The 16,282-nt window shown below is 40.6% G+C and overlaps 1 protein-coding gene across 15 annotated transcripts in view; it reads left to right on the top strand.

Annotated features, from left to right (window-relative positions):
* Positions 1 to 16,282, top strand: part of afdna (afadin, adherens junction formation factor a) — a 151,938-nt gene that overhangs the window by 106,841 nt on the left and 28,815 nt on the right. For all 15 annotated transcript variants that reach the window (XM_034699046.1, XM_034699036.1, XM_034699042.1 and 12 more), the window contains 2 exons: positions 14,999 to 15,064; positions 15,154 to 15,227. In XM_034699046.1, coding sequence (XP_034554937.1) covers positions 14,999 to 15,064; positions 15,154 to 15,227 — 140 coding nt within the window. The remainder of the gene's footprint in view (positions 1 to 14,998; positions 15,065 to 15,153; positions 15,228 to 16,282) is intronic.

Here is a 16,282-nt window from a genome sequence, read left to right as displayed (position 1 = left end):
ATGAACCTTACTGAGACACTGTAAACTACAGCTTCACATCCTCCTCAAACAGCACTGCTGGAACAATAGCAGCAGGTATGTCAGTAATGTTGATTCAGGACCTGACTGTAGGCCATAAAGGCTCTGAGTGGCCCTCTAGTTTTATAATAAGATTTTAAGTGCAAAGCTAAAAGTATTTGTTCTCTCTGGGTTGAAACATAAGGAGTCTGTGTCTTTCTTTAGAGCAGAGTGTGTTTCCTGCTGAAGGCGAGAGCTTTCCTGTGCGGCTGCGTGCATGTGTGTGCAGTCTGTGTGTGTGTGTGTGTGTGTGTGTGTGTGTGTGTGTGTGGGGAGGGAGGGAGGAAGGATGTGAAGGAAACCTCCTCGCTCTGTTTGCTTTCAAAGCTGCGAGGATGTACGAGGAGGAGAACAGGCAGCGGAGTGTGTGTGTGTGTGTGGGATTGGAAAGACAGGTAGACAGAATTCAGTCAAACAGCTGCTTGAGTTCTCTGTAAACTGGGCTGAGCTTCTGTCATGTTATATAACTCAGTGTGTGTGTGAGTGAGTGTGTGTGTGTGGTATCCGTCTGGTGGAGCTGCAGCAGCGTTCCACCTCAGTCTGACCAGCCGGCGTCCAAGCCTACACCTCACCTCTGGACCTCCGCCTGGACTCTGCTTCTTCACAAACACGCTGCAATTAGGAGCTCGGGGAGGAATTCCTCTGCACTTGGGAACATTCGAGGAATTTACTGCAACTTTTTAAAACCGCTCGTTTGGAATTTATGCAGCTTTTTAAACTTCCACAAGCTTCAAGTCTTAAAAATGCCATGTGCTAAATTTCCACTACTTCTAGAGGCTGCTCTTTGTCCCACTCCGTCCAGCTGTAAATAGTGATTTAGAACACATGGATTACTCTTAGCCGGTGTAATTTTGCGGTGTTGAACTTGTCGGTGCATGCAGCTGGGAGAAGAGGAGGCGTGTGCTCTCGTGTGGGTGTGAGCGTGCCCCAGTCTGGACGTCCCAGAGTGAACTGGTGTGGACCAGCGGCTGGCTGCAACATGTGGTTTTCTGTGGTGGGCAAGAAAGACCAGGTAACGTTTGAATGATTAAGACAAAGAGAGTCTTGTTTATGTTTCTAGTCTCAGGCTTTTAAACTCTGTTTGAAAGACCAGATCCTTAATCTTCTCCCTCTCTGTTGGTTGGAGGGTTGTGGCTTCGTACATGCTGACAGATACGGTGGAGTTTGCAGCTGCAGGTTGAAAGCTGGATGTATCCCTCCTGTATATCAGACGTCTGTCACTGCTCCATGTTTGCTTTCAGGGCCGTTCTGCTAATGGTTAAACTAAGGTACACACAGGAGGTCAGAACACACATGCATTTTGGGCAATGTGCTAAGTCAGGTTAAAAAGAAAGGAGCTTCTTTCACTCATCATAAATTTGTTGGTGTGAAACTGTCTTATACTTCAAACTAGAGGTGAGAGATGTGATCTTAAATCCACATCATGGTTGATTTTCTTGCTTCTTCCAGTATCATAAACACAGGTTCCCTCCTCTTCTGTTCAAATGAGCGCGGGATGTGAACCTCAGCTCACGTCTGAGCCTGAGAGCAGACGAAGTTTAATCTGAATCTGTGTGATCTGAACTCTCTGTTTGTATTTTTAGAGACTACTATTCAAGCTCTGTTTAGTTGCTGCAGGCCTGGCTGTTTCAGAATAAATCCTCTACATTAACTCCACAAAAACAAGGACTTTTATTGTGAAGAATACGTCAGAAACTAAATGTGTTTATCATCAAAGTAAGTGAGCTTTAGAGGAGCTATAATTAGCAGCAACTGTCAGGAGTTACAGTCGCTCCTTTTGACCACGAGTCCCAGCCCCAGCTCACGTCTCTTAATCATTTCAGACTTAAGATAATCAAGGCAGCGCTCTGACTCTGACTTCAAACGTGGACAGAAAGGAGCAGAAGTTTACCCCGATCGCTGAGTCATGTTTCTCTTTCATTGTAAACACTGGCGCCTGCTTTGATGCGGTGTTACTGGTCATTAATCCACTCCACGCTTCTTGTTTACACGCCACCATGGAAGAATCTGTGTTGAGGGAAGTAAATCTTCATGTGTTCAAAAACTAAAAGGTGTGTCTGAACCAGTGGGAAAGCAAAACTCATGCAGGTGCTCAGACCGCTTATGGACCAATCACTGTGCACTTGAGAAGCGGGATAAAAAGGTTCCTCTAAATGAGGTCCTAGGAGCTAAAGTAGTTCTTCTCTCAGCCCACCGTGAATGCGTCTCTCCTCCCGGTGTTCCGGTTTTTAAAGTGACCCTGTAAACTGGAGACCTTCAGCTGAACGTGTCAGTGTTTGTGGAGTTTACACAGCTGTTGAAACACAGAGGGAGTTCCTGGGATTGCAAACTAGTTTAGTTTTTATTAAGATTTCAAAATATCCTCATCAGATATTTAATGATCGTCTAAAGACGTTTATGAGGGATGCATCCGGCTGAAAGTCTCCAGTTAACAGGGTCGCTGTTTAAACCAAAACACCGGTCGATCTCTGCCACGGCTTTTTGAGTTCAAAATGATTTTAAAGCCGTGTTGAAACGTCTTTGCTACTCGCGCTTATCTCCTCTCACGTGTTGATTCATTCATTGCTTTTTACATGTTTTTAACCACAGGCGCAAAATTTTCACTTTTTTTCATTTTTTTCTGCTTTTGGAGCACAATTTCAATTATGAGGAAAACGTATTATTCCGACAGGCTCCGGGTCAACTTTTTTGAAAACATTTGTCAAAATTTGTTTTGGCAAAAAAAAAGAAAAATTCAAATTTTTTTTCAATTTTTTTTTTTCATTTTTTTTTTTTCAAAACAAAAATTTCAGTTTTATTTTGTCTTTTTTTTTGTCAAATTTTTTTTTTTCATTTTTTTTTTGTCAAATTTTTTTCTTTCAATTTTTCCCAAAAAACATTCACAGTCATTGTTTTTTCCATCTGTGATTCACTTGATTTCTCTTTCATTAGGTTTTATTTGTTCTATCTTTTTTGTATGTGTGTGTTCTTTTTAAAAGAAGAAGCTGTGATTCTCTTGATTTTTGCAGCTTGTAACAGTAGTCTTCTCTCAGTTAACAGGGTCGCCGTTTAAACTAAAACACCGGTCAATCTCTGCCACAGCCTTTTGAGTTCAAAAGGAAGCATCTAAAACAGCGCCAGCTGAGTCTCTTCATGCTAACAGGCTAACTGTTGTGTTGCTCATAATGATACCTGCCTGTCAGTCTGCTTCTATGGTGTCATCTGTGATGAATGGCATTCCTCTTTGTTTTACTGCCCTCTACTGGTCTGGTGGTGTAGTGCATGTACTTTTTTTCTCTCCATACGTCACTGGCCTGATTTGCACAATCTACCCGGGACTTCAGCCCGCGGTCAAAACGCAGACTACAACGGGGGCACAGGAACCTTTTAGTTCAGGGTAAAGTAGTTCTGGGGGCTAAAAGACCCCGGAACTCTTGGTTGAAATGCACCGATAGTTCCTGCTGTGTTTTATCAATAAAAAAGGGGGCAGGCTCCTTGAACTATGAGAATGTTCCTGCAGTCTGAAGATGCCTACGTATGCATATCTTGGCAACTTCAACTTGTGTGTTTCATTTCTTTGTTTTGATGCGACTCAAAGAGATGCTCGTCTGTTTTTAAGTCTCTAAATGTTTAAAGTTAAATCCTTCCACAGATGCTGAAACTTTTTAACTCAGACGAACATGGAGTCTATAAATAGCTGCATGAGTTGAAGAAGCAGTTACAGAAGCAGCTGTTGCTTCATTGCTCCGTGGTGTCTTATTGAACATGACAGTGTTATGCTGGTTTAATTTAAACCCTCTGACCCTCAAAGGAACATCTGAAGAGAAGAATGCTGTTTGTTGTATGATTAAAAATAGCATCCATCAGTCAGAGCCACATGTGAGGCTGTTTCGGAGTATTTTATCAGTCATTGTTCTTCTCTCTGGACAGCTGGGAGGTGAGGAAACTCTCCCTCTCCTCCTCCTCCTCCTCCTCCTCCCTCTGTGCTGGTGTGATCACTCCTTTATATATGGCGGTAGAAGAATGCCCCGGACAGAACATTCCCTTTGTGCTAATGGAGAACAAACAAAACTGTTGCAATCCAGGTTTCTGTGAGACGTGCCAAAATTTAAAACAAGGACGAAACTCCAGATCAAAGTCCAAAAAAAAAAACCTCAGAGTTTAAAGATAGAGTGGGGAATCATTCAGCAAACAAAGACACACTTTAGATACTCTTCATGTATTCTATGAAACGACATGAGTGTACATCCTTATTATCAGGGATGCACAGATATTATCGTCCCCCCTTGTGATTGGATGAGCATTCTGTCTGTCACAGTCATTACGGGCCAATCAGAGCAGCAAAATACATGATGATTTGTAGGTGTGCCAAAGAGTAACTACACAATTCCTGCAGGTTTTGTAACATTCGGGCATTAAAGGCGTTTTCTCTTCAACTCGACTCAACTCAACGTTATTTATATAAATCACCTTTCATATATAAAAGCATCAGAATCAGAATCAGCTTTATTCGCCAAGTATGCTTGAACACACAAGGAATTTGACTTTAGTAAACTGTGCTCTCTTTGTACAAGGCATAAGAATAAGACATGCAAATAAAAAATAAAATAAAAATATAATAACAATAACATTAGCTATAAATACAAAAAGAACAACAAATAGGCTTGACTAATATGTACAGGCTAAAATAATATGATAAAGTGCAGTGGTGAGTAGCAGAGGTAGTTTTTACATTATAAAAATAGTAGTGAAATACAAAAAATAGAAATATGGAATTCTGCATGGAGAATTGTTGCATTGTGTATTTACATGTATATTTACAGAGAGTATTGATCCATGCAGCCCAAAGTGCTCCACAAAAGAACAAAGCAACAGCAATGGGTAAAATAATAAGACTAAAACAGGGAAGGAAAATGGTCAACTTAAAAATAACAAAATAAAAAACAATGAAAGCTAAAAAGATGGGGAAAATAATAGAAATAAATAAATAAATACAATAAAATTAAATTAATTAATTGTAATAAAAAAACAAATGAAAGTTTAAATAATCTGATGAATATCAGAAATAAATAGATGAATAAAATAAATAAATAAAATATTTAATGGTGGAAAAAAATGTAATTACAAACGATGAAAGTTTAAAAAAAAAAGATTGGATAAAAACATAAAATAAATAGATAAATACATGAAATAATAAATGTAATAAAATAAGTAAGGGTCAGAAAAGAAAATTGAAAACAATGGAAATTAAAACGTTTGGACAAATACTAGAAATTAATAGATAAATACATACAATTAAATAATTCATTTTTTAAGGTATGATTAAAAAACAAAATAACAAAGAAAGTTAAAAATATCAGATAAATACTAGAAATAAATAGATGAATACAGAAAATAAGATAAGATAAATAAAATAAGGGTTAAAAAATTTAAATTAAAGAAAAAATCATACAAATATTAGAAATAAATAGATAAATGTTGGTAAAACAATGGTTATAATAATGCAGTACAAGGCTAAAAGTTATTACTCCAATTAAAAGTCCAGTTCTGATTAAAGTGCCTCTACATCTGCCTCCACGCTTCATCTTCAGGGGCCGACATTATTTACAGGTTTGCAGAAGCTTCTTGGTTACAGGTCAAAGTTTTAGCTAATAGAGGATGTAGAGTAGAGGATGCATCAAGCAGAGTAACATGTATGTTTAAAGACCGGCTCCTCTGGGTAATATGCTCAAATGTTAAAGTGTGTTCTGTTGGGTTCATGTCGCCGAGGACAAAACAGGAAAGTGAGTTTTTACAGAATCAGAAGTTCTGAAAGACTCTGTGAAAGTTCTCCTCCTTTGTTCAAAAAGACGTGAAGTCCAAACTCTGAAGCCGCAGTGGGTCTGTTTGTTTGCACAGTGTGTTTGAAGTGTTTGTTGTGTATGTGTGTATGTGTGTGTTAGCTGACCTCATGGTGTTTGAGTGGAACAATAGTATAAGAGGGTTACCCCCGCGAGGACCCGGGACAATGGGAGGATGTGCCACACACACTCACATACGACATCTTCCTGTAAAGCTGCAGACAGGAGGTGTTTACGAGATGTGTGATAGAGAGCTTCTGCACATCTTGGCGCTCGTTTTTGAAGCCGCTGGAGGTATCTTTGGTGGAATCTCAGCTTTGGCAGGACTTTGTGGAAAAACAGGGACGCTTGCAGGAAAGGACGCGCGGTCTGTGTTTGGCTAGGTCCAAAATATCACGTGTGGTTTGCTTTGTCATGATGGAAAGTGAGATTACTGGACTACATGTGTCAGCTTCTGTTCTAGAGTTCATCTCTTGGGGTCAGTTCTGAAGAATGAGGCTCTGCTGAGGTTATCAGAGGACACCAGGGCTGCACAATGAATCCCATTATTAGCATCCCAAATAAACCCAACACAGCAGTCTGCAATTATCTCAATTAAAAACAAGAAGTATTTATCAATGAGCAATGCTTTCTCCCTCCCTGAGCATGTCTACGTTTCACTTGTTGGATGGAGGCTGTACTTTATGTTCTATTATAAACAAAGACTCAACATCAAGACAGGATAAGATCCAGGACTCAGTCTGATCTCATCTTAATTCACCATGAGCAGAGCACTTTGCAGCATTTAGCAAGTTACAGTGGCAAGGACAACAGGCAGAAACCTCCAGCAGGACCAGACTCATGTTAGACACACATCTGCTGAGACCGTGTTGGAGAGAGGGATAGAGGGAGATGAAGAGAGAGAGAGAGATGATAGTGGGGAGACGGATAGTAGTAGTTGTAGCAGCTGGAGCCTGGCACGTTCACAGCAGCAGGAACCTACGAGACAAGGGAGCTCAGGGACTCCAGAAAGGTCTATGGTTAGTAACTTTAATGGGACAGAAAGAGTTAAAGTAAGTGTCATTCCCCTGGCAGTCTAAGCCTATAGCAGCATAACTAAGAGCTGGTCCAAGCCTGAGCCAGCCCTTACTATAAGCTTTATCAAAAGCTTATTCTAGAGGGGTAATAGGGCACTATGAGCTCTTTAAGATATGAAGGGGACTTCCTTTAACAGGCAGAAACCTCGAGCAGGACCAGACCCGTGTAAGACCGAGTTGGGGTTGGAGAGAGGGAGAGAGGGAGATGAAGAGAGAGAGAGATGAAGTAGTAGTGGTGAGATGGATAGTAGCAGTTGTAGAAGCTAGAGTCTTGCACGTCCACAGCAGCAGGAACCTACGAGACAAGGGAGCTCAGGGACTCCAGAAAGGTCTATGGTTAGTAACTTTAATGGGACTTGTTGGGCTTAGCAGGGATACATTAAAAGTCTTGAAACTTTCTAAGAACTTTCAGGATCATTAAAAGTTAAATATAAGGACAAACTTCCTTTTAACAGGCAGAAACCTCCAGCAGGACCAGACTCATGTTAGACACACATCTGCTGAGACCGTGTTGGAGAGAGGGATAGAGGGAGATGAAGAGAGAGAGAGAGATGATAGTGGGGAGACAGATAGTTGTAGTTGAGGAAATAGACTGTGTCACTAGTGGAGTGCAGCAGAGAGATGCTTTGGAGCTGAGACGTGCTGCAGCGCTCTCTGTGGAAACAAGAGCTTTGACTAGGATGAGCACGGATCTGTCCAATGTATGAGTGTTTTAAAACGATGCTGTTTCATGGTTTTGAAGATGATCCAAGATTTTAAAAAAGCAACTGATCTCCAGTCTTATTTCCCACCGAAGCACAACAGTAAGAGCAGCAGTGGTCAAAAGACATAGAGAAGAAGTGAAGAGAGAGAGTGCTGCAAATGGAAACAAAGCGGTGTATTAGAAATAAGATGCTGTTATCTTGAATGACTCACTAAAAACAAACATGCCCATCCTTCAGAAGCACCCTGCAGGAAGGGGGTAGATTTATTGAATCCAGTAGCACATCAAAGTTAAACTCCCTGATCAGGTTTCTCCCTGAGTTTCAAGGAAAAGCTCATGCACTGTATGCATCTACTTTAATTGTTCCTAATTTAAACAATGCAGCTAGTGTCAAAAAGTTATCTGTATTCGCATCAGGCCAAGACCGTTAGTGACTGACTGAAACTGTCTCTCAGCTTTAAGGAGATCCACTCTCACTGCGTCTCTCCTGTGGTTCTCTGACTTTGATTCAAGGTCTTGTTTGATTATTGTTTTGTAAATGGAAGCGCGTCGACAGAAGGAGGAAGCCTCTCCAAGTATATTTCTGACCTCCTGGGAAAAACAGCATTCCCCTAGATTATAGCTTCCTCCTTCTATTCCTGTCCTCGCTTGCTCCCTTACTGGCATGGAGTGTGAAAACTCTCTATGGAAGCAAACAAACATTTACAAACAGCGTCACCGAGCATTTGTATAGTGCCAAATCACAACATAGTCATCTTCAGACGCTTTCCAAACAGAGCAGGTCTACACCGTACTCTATGTTCTATTATTAACAAAGACCCAACATCAAGACCAGGATAAGATCCAGTCCCATCTTACAGACAGGACTCAGTCTGATCTCATCTTAATCCACCATGAGCAGAGCACTTTGCAGCATTTAGCAAGTTACAGTGGCAAGGACAAACTTCCTTTAACAGGCAGAAACCTCCAGCAGGACCAGACTCATGTTAGACACACATCTGCTGAGACCTACCGTGTTGGAGAGAGGGATAGAGGGAGATGAAGAGAGAGAGAGATGATAGTGATGAGACAGATAGTAGTAGTTGTAGCAGCTGGAGTCTGACACGTCCACAGAAGCAGAGATCCAGAGGAACCTACGAGACAAGGGAGCTCAGGGACTCCAGAAAGGTCTATGGTTAGTAACTTTAATGGGACTTGTTGGGCTTAGCAGGGATACATTAAAAGTCTTTAAACTTTCTAAGAACTTTCAGGATCATTAAAAGTTAAATATAAGGACAAACTTCCTTTAACAGGCAGAAACCTCCAGCAGGACCAGACTCATGTTAGACACACATCTGATGAGACCAAGTTGGTGTTGGAGAGAGGGATAGAGGGAGATGAAGAGAGAGAGAGATGATAGTGGGGAGACGGATAGTAGTAGTTGTAGCAGCTAGAGTCTGGGACGTCCACAGCAGCAGGAACCTACGAGACAAGGGAGCTCAGGGACTCCAGAAAGGTCTATGGTTAGGACCTTTAATCATACAGGAAGACTTAAAGTAAATGATGAGGGGGGAATTGCATCCCAGTGTGTCAGTCTAAGCTTATAGCACCATAACTAAGAGCTGGTCCAAGCCTGATCCAGCTTTAACTGTAAGCTTCATCAAAAAGGAAAGTTTGAAGCCTACTCTTAAAAGTAGAGAGGGTGTTTGCCTCCCGGACCCTGACTGGTACATGATTCCAAAGGAGAGGTGCCTGATAACTGAAGGCTTGACCTCCCATATTACTTTTAGAGACTTTAAGTACGATGAGGAGGCCTGCATGTTGGGAGTGTAGTGTTCTGAGCTCTGGATAGATGTTCTCAGGTAGAAATTAGACGATGCAAATGTGCTAAAGAGACAGAAAAACAGTCCTGTCCTGACAGGTGGGTTAGAATAAAAGAAGCTGTCGTTCAGTTGCGGTCTGTACATGCTGAGACAGTACTGAGACGTCTAATCCGTTAAAATCACTCAACATACCGGTGTGGGCGTGCAGGATTTCTTCAGTATCTGGACTCCCTCTTTATCTGTAGAAGGTTTGTAGCCCCAGAAAGGCTGCAGGATTCATGTCAGGGTGCATTAACTCAATGCGACCTCAGCTTTCTTTAAACTCCACCACCCTCAAACGTCTTGTTGCTCTGACTCTGCTTTGAACACATTTGAAGAACTGTTCCAAAAAAAAATCCAGGCTCATTATTCTACGATCAGCTGTCTCAGAATGTTGCAGACAATCAAACTGTGTGATTCCACTCTAATGATGGAGACTGTCTCTCTGTCTCTGCCTCAAGAAACTGACAGATTTGTGTTCATGTCTATCCAAACACACGGTTTGATCACAGAGCACAAAGGATCCACATCCAGTCGTTAAGATGAGTTTTGTTTTATAAAGTTGTGGAGTTTCTATCAAGGCTCCTTTTTAACATTCTTACTCTTAATGGAGGCCGGGCAGCTTTGAGGTGCGCTTGATTTGTTTTTGTCAGGGCACTTAAAGAGAACCAGAACTGTCCATTAAAAACACAGTAAATCAAGCAGCAGAGTTTCCCCTCTCTCTTTATTACATGGTCATAAACTCTCAGTCATGGGTAAGGTGTCATTTTTTAGGAGATGTTTGTTGATAAGCTGAACGGCGGTGATGTTGGTAACAAGCGCCACATCTGTTTCACTTCAGTCACTCGTGTTTTTGCTGCATTATCGTGTCAAACCTGCCGTGTATCTGCATGTGAACACGTTTCAACATGTCTGTTAACATCTGTGTTTGCAGGGCAGGCAGACTTCTGCATGTGGTGGGATTACTGTTAATTATTCTAATGATGATTCCTGTTCTCGCCAAAGTCCTGGTGCAACACACTCAGGTTGCAGCATCTTGTTGCCTGACATACGGATGATTTCTCTGACAAGATCAACCTTTCAAGTCATCTCGAACTTGGGAGGCAACAAAAGAGAGTGCGGTTTCTTTGCACCAAACATTGGGAGAGTAGTGAGGAGGGCATGTGGTGTTACGACCATAGACTGTATAATAAAAGGACGTAGTATCCATGACGTCAAGCGTTGTTTTGAAGCTGATCGTCAGTGGGTGCCATATTGGAAATGCTGAACTCAACCTAACTTTGTCCAAGCTAGAGTGAGGTAAAGAGGCGGGCCTTTAGCCTTTTCGCTAACAGCTACAAGGAGCCTCTGTCAGTCAGGTCAGCCATGCCCTTATTTGGGTAAACCTTGTACGTTTAATATCTTCGAAAATAACGAGTTAGAAAAAAATTCACCCCCGTTCAGTGTTTGCCGATAGAGAAGTGAGCTATTCAGGCCTAAACTGATTTTTTAACCAGGCTGTAAACATGTTTATTATTGCTGTAAGGATCGTTTTCTTTGCATGGATGTGTATGTGGTTTCTGGTGTTTCTGCAGCCAGCCTCTAGTGGACGCTCGAGGAACTGCAGTTTTTAACTCTTCCGCATGGGCTTCATATTTTAAGACCGGAGGTTGCCGCTTGGTTTTGACCAATCAGAATCAAGTATGTAATACAGCTGGAAGATTATTAAGAGAACAGGATGTACTTAATGGAATAAATGCAGAGCTTTACTTTGGTGTGATAGCAACTTTTCAGTCACAGATGCATACTCTGCTTCTCTGTCAGTTTTCCCTCCATAGGGGACTCTAACTTACTAAATGAGCATCATAATCTGTTGACGAAGAGTTGAAATTAGAGATTGAGACCATAAACTCACAGTGAAAATGTAAATCACAGTAGAAGAAAGCTGTGTCGCCCCCTGCTGGTCATGAAATAGGATGCACGATTAAGACACTTCTATACTGCCTTCTTCTTTCAAACTCAGAGTCTGCAGCTTCTGCTACTTTCATGCAGCTGAAGTTCGAGAACAGTTCCCTCTGCACCCCCTTTGGGACCCCTTTAACTTTTTAAAAGCCCCTCTAAACATCCCTCGGGGGAGCTTCAGGGATTTCCCAGCAGAGTCTGTGCAGCCTGATTTGGCGCCTCACTCCCCGGGCCGTGTAAGAGCACAGATCTGTGGCTCCGTCTAACACACAGAGGCTCTGTAATGTCGTCTTCTGGTAATGTACAACAGACCTCAAACAGTCTGAATGATTCACTGCTCTCGTCTGTATGTCACTCACAGGAAACTCATGCCTGCATGAATCCAGACTCATTATTACACACATACAGTACAGTGGAGCTGATGCATTGTGGGTAAAATAGTTTGAAGGGATGATGTGTTTCTGCTGGGGAAACGGGGACAAAGATCTGTTGATGATGGACGGCATGAAAGTCGCTCTATTCTCTGAATTCAAAGTTAATGAAGGAAAGAACCGGATCAGGATATCAGACGCATGCAAACATGATTCCTGTCTGAACTTTAATTGTTTCCTGCGATACATCAATTAAATAATGTTGCATGAACACTGAGATTATAAATAATGGCTGAAATAAAACATGGCTGTGAAAAACATGTTTTCACTCAGTCTGAAAACTCATTCAGATGAGAAATGAGCCTCCACTTCAAACGCTCAGGAATGTATCAGCTTCAGTTTCGCGACACAAAGCTCTTTGTTGATGCATGTGTGTGACCCTGAATGTTTCAAAAGTTGTCTCCTGCTGCATGAAAGACGACAATCATCACAGCTCGCAGTAAACAAAGTCCTCATGCAACAAGGGAAAGATTGATTGTATGAGGAAGAAAGAAAACAAAATCAAAGAAAACCATGTTTTTCTGCTACTTGGAGGTAAATGAGAACAAAAAAGAATCACTTGTTGTTTTCTTTTCATGGATTTTGTATTCAGACATCAGTTTTGGTGTAAATCCCACAATTATACGACCAAATTCCACCAGATCCTCGTCCGGTCCGTCTCTGATCTGTCACAGCACCAGATCTGATAGGTTTCTATTCTAGTCAATGTGTTAACTTCCACTGGATCAGATACACAGGTCTTGAGCATTTATTTTTAGATGTTTGATTTATTTATGCTCTAAATCATGGAAAGCTCTTTGTGAAAGTTTGTTTTTCTTTAAACAAGTATTACTTAAATCAGAACTTTCATTCACACTGTTTTAATCAATCTGTCGGTTTTCTGCAGCTTTTCAGAGCCCAGGTCAGATTATTTAATCTCACTGTATTATTAATGATGTTACAGCTTGAAACAACTCGCTAAAATGTGAGATAAACGTCAGTAAATTCATATATTTGATAAATGTCATTGGCTTTGTTGTGTTAGTTGGTTTTTCTGTTGTATTATTGCAGTGAACGTTATAAAGTTTTGCTCTTTATGGTTTTAAAAAGACATTTATGACGTGAACGATCGCCTGCGGACTTTTCTTCACTGCAGCTGACGAAAGGGTTAAAAAACATGTGACCTGAAAACAATAAGAGCTCATAACCTGAGAGTAGACCTGCACACGCACGCACGCACACACACTCAGTCAGTGCCACGTTGCCAGGTCTGGCGAGTGGCAGCAATTAGCCGTGTCTTTAATCCACTGCAGAGTTTAATGAGTGATTTTATAGACATGCTGCAATTCTTAATGTGCAGGTAGTTTTCTCCTCCTGAGTCATGTCTGTTTTGAATCTTAGCTTCTTTAACCACCTTTAAGAGAAGAAGAAGAAGAAGAAGATGCAGGTCTGACATTTCTCCAGTTTCAGGTCAGAAGCTTTTCTCCTCATCGCCCTAAAAAACAAAAACAACAAATAAAAGACACCCCTCTGTGTTTAAAGTGTTGGAATCCAAACAGAAGTTTCATATTGAACACAACAGCCCGTCTCTATAGTCTGCATCTACAGTTTCACAAACTCTGAGGATAAACACGTCAGAGACGGTAAAGAAAGCACGCAGCCCGGCGTCTGATCACGTGCCAGCTCTCTGCTGCTTCCTAAATCTTCTCCCCACTTCACAAGAAAACCCCTAAAACACCAGAAGCTCTGGCTCGTGTGTGTGTTTCTGCACCCTTTGTATCTGCCTGTCAGCTCTTTTGTTGCTGCTTGGTAAAGAGAGGATTTGGTCTTCAGTAAATATTATGACATCAAATTAAACCTTACACATTCCTGCGGGGAGATCTGATTTGTTTCAGCAGCAAAGAGAAGAAACCTCCAGTATTAGACATGAATTTGTTTGAGTGCTGCTGATTTTCAGTAAATAGCTTTCAGTGTTTGAGTTTGACGTGTTGGTGAACTTGTTACCTCGACTTGAAGAGGCTCAGTTTACTGGAGAGTTCTCACTCTGAGAAGGCCGTGGATTAAAATGTGTGTTTCAGATGTTTTGGAGGTGACAGTCTCTCTGATGGTCCAAACTTTCAGTAGGTGTTTCTGCTTTAACCTCTCATGTAGGCATGTATCACTCTAAGTCTTTGGGAGGGAGATACGCCTTTACCTTGGCGATCAGTATCAGCTGGAAGAAGCTGGACCTAACGACCGATTCGATTTATTCACCAAATTTAAAAGAACTGTCAAAATAAACACCAAGGCACTTAACAGAGGAGTGAATATTTGCAGCAAGAGGGCGGTTGTGCCAAATGGAAGACCTCAACAAAACAGAACAGGGCCTAACTAACCACAGAGAGAGACATAAACAAAGAGGCCAGCTGTCTTCTTTAAGGAACAGTCATTTTACTCTGTGCATCTAACAAAGACCCAACTTACCTAATGTGGCAACCATGATGTCATCAGCACCGATAAGGAAGCACAAGGGAGAAAGTGAGGCACAGGATTCCTCTGGCGTCCAGCTCGTCACTTAATGGAGTCAAAAGATAGGGGTGCAATGATCTAATCACTGAGATTTAAACCTTATATTCACTTGTGCATGCTGCATCATGTCAAGGCAATGGACTAAACTGTTCCCTCAGGATGTCTTTGCAGTATGAGTGCAGCTTCTTCACACCATGCTCTGAATCCTTGCAGCGTGTTGGAGTGAGGGTCTGCATGGTTGTGATGCTGCAGATGCTGCGTGGTTATTGCTGACACAACTTGCAGCTTCAGTCCGTTGTGCATGCATTCTCTGCCCAACGAATGCTGCACATCAACTCTCAGCCTGGATGCTCTTGTAACCTCCTCGCCTCCTGACGCCATTTCTGCACATTTCTCTGCCGACTGCTGAGGGATTGAGACTCGCCTGCTTTGTTTACACTCTTAAACCTTACTTTAGTGTTTTTCCAGTGACTCAGACAAACCACAGACCTGTTTCAGTAGCCTGAATTACTGTCTAAATTTAGTGTGATGTATTTTTAAGGTGTGTGTGTGCCTGTTTGAGAGCTTGTCTGGTCTAAATGTACTCTCTCTTTAATGAATGGAAACACAGTGGGTTAAGGTCTCTGTGTCTGTGTCTCTGCAGGGTGCCGGTCAGGAGAAACTGGGCATCTACATCAAGTCTGTTGTCAAAGGCGGAGCGGCTGATGTGGTTGGTATACAGTACAAACACAAAATGTGATCATAACAGAAAGTTAAAAGATGCTGACTCATCCCACGGTGTCTGTTTGGTCTTTACAGGACGGGCGTTTGGCGGCAGGAGACCAGCTGCTGAGCGTGGACGGACGCAGTCTGGTCGGCCTATCACAGGAGAGGTAAGGACTGATTTCAAGGCTTTTTTTCCTCCTGTTTCATGCGAATTTAAACTCGTTACCTACTGAATTTCAGCACTTATTAAGCAAATAATTTTTAATGTGATGAAAGTCGACTTCCTGTACTCTTATAGAGGTTCTGCAGCCTGTTAAAACCCCCAGTAAGCATTGACTTAAAGGCTTGAAACAACAACTATGACTGATTAGATTATGGACCCCTGGGTGCATCTCAAAGCATCTATCCTAATGAATAAATTAAACAAAAATAACCTTTTAATAGATTAAAATTGAACCTGGTTAACCCTGAAAAATGCGTCTAAATTCCTAGTAAACTTTAAAGAAAACTTCATGGTATATCTTCATCCATACGACATCTTTTTCATACGACAGGTGCAGGTAACATTTTGTACTAGATCATCAATAGTTATCTATTTATTTCTTATTTATCTACCCTCATTTCTTTTATTTAAAATACTTTTTTAATGATTATTATTTTACTATTTTATTTTTTTACCCATTTATATTGTTTTCTGTCTCTCTGCTCTTTTATGAAGCACCGTGAGCTTCATGCTTGTTTAACTCAAGACAGCTCATTTTTATTTATATAGCACCTTACATACAGACAGTCTGCATGATTTAGATCCAGTAGGTAAATATATACATAAATAAATAAATAAGTAAATAAATAAATAAATAGATAAATAAATAAATAAATAAATTAATTAATAAATAGATAAATAAATAAATAAATAGATAAATAAATAAATAAATAAATAAATAAATAAATAAATAAATAAATGAATAGATAAATAGATAAATAAATAAATAAATAAATAAATAGATAAATAAATAAATAGATGAATAGATAATAAGTAAATAAATAAATAGATAAATAAACAAATAAATAGATAAATAAATAAATAGATGAATAGATAATAAGTAAATAGATAAATAAAGAAATAGATGAATAAATCAATCAATACATAAAAAAATAAATGTTAAAAGTAGAAAAGTAACTAGATAAGTAAATGAATAAGAAAGTAAGTAAATATATAAAT

Source organism: Notolabrus celidotus, chromosome 13, assembly GCF_009762535.1.
Source record: "Notolabrus celidotus isolate fNotCel1 chromosome 13, fNotCel1.pri, whole genome shotgun sequence".
NCBI classification, from domain to species: domain Eukaryota; kingdom Metazoa; phylum Chordata; class Actinopteri; order Labriformes; family Labridae; genus Notolabrus; species Notolabrus celidotus.
The sequence above is the reverse complement of the archived record's forward strand: the minus strand, read 5'-3'. Positions and strand labels throughout refer to the sequence as shown.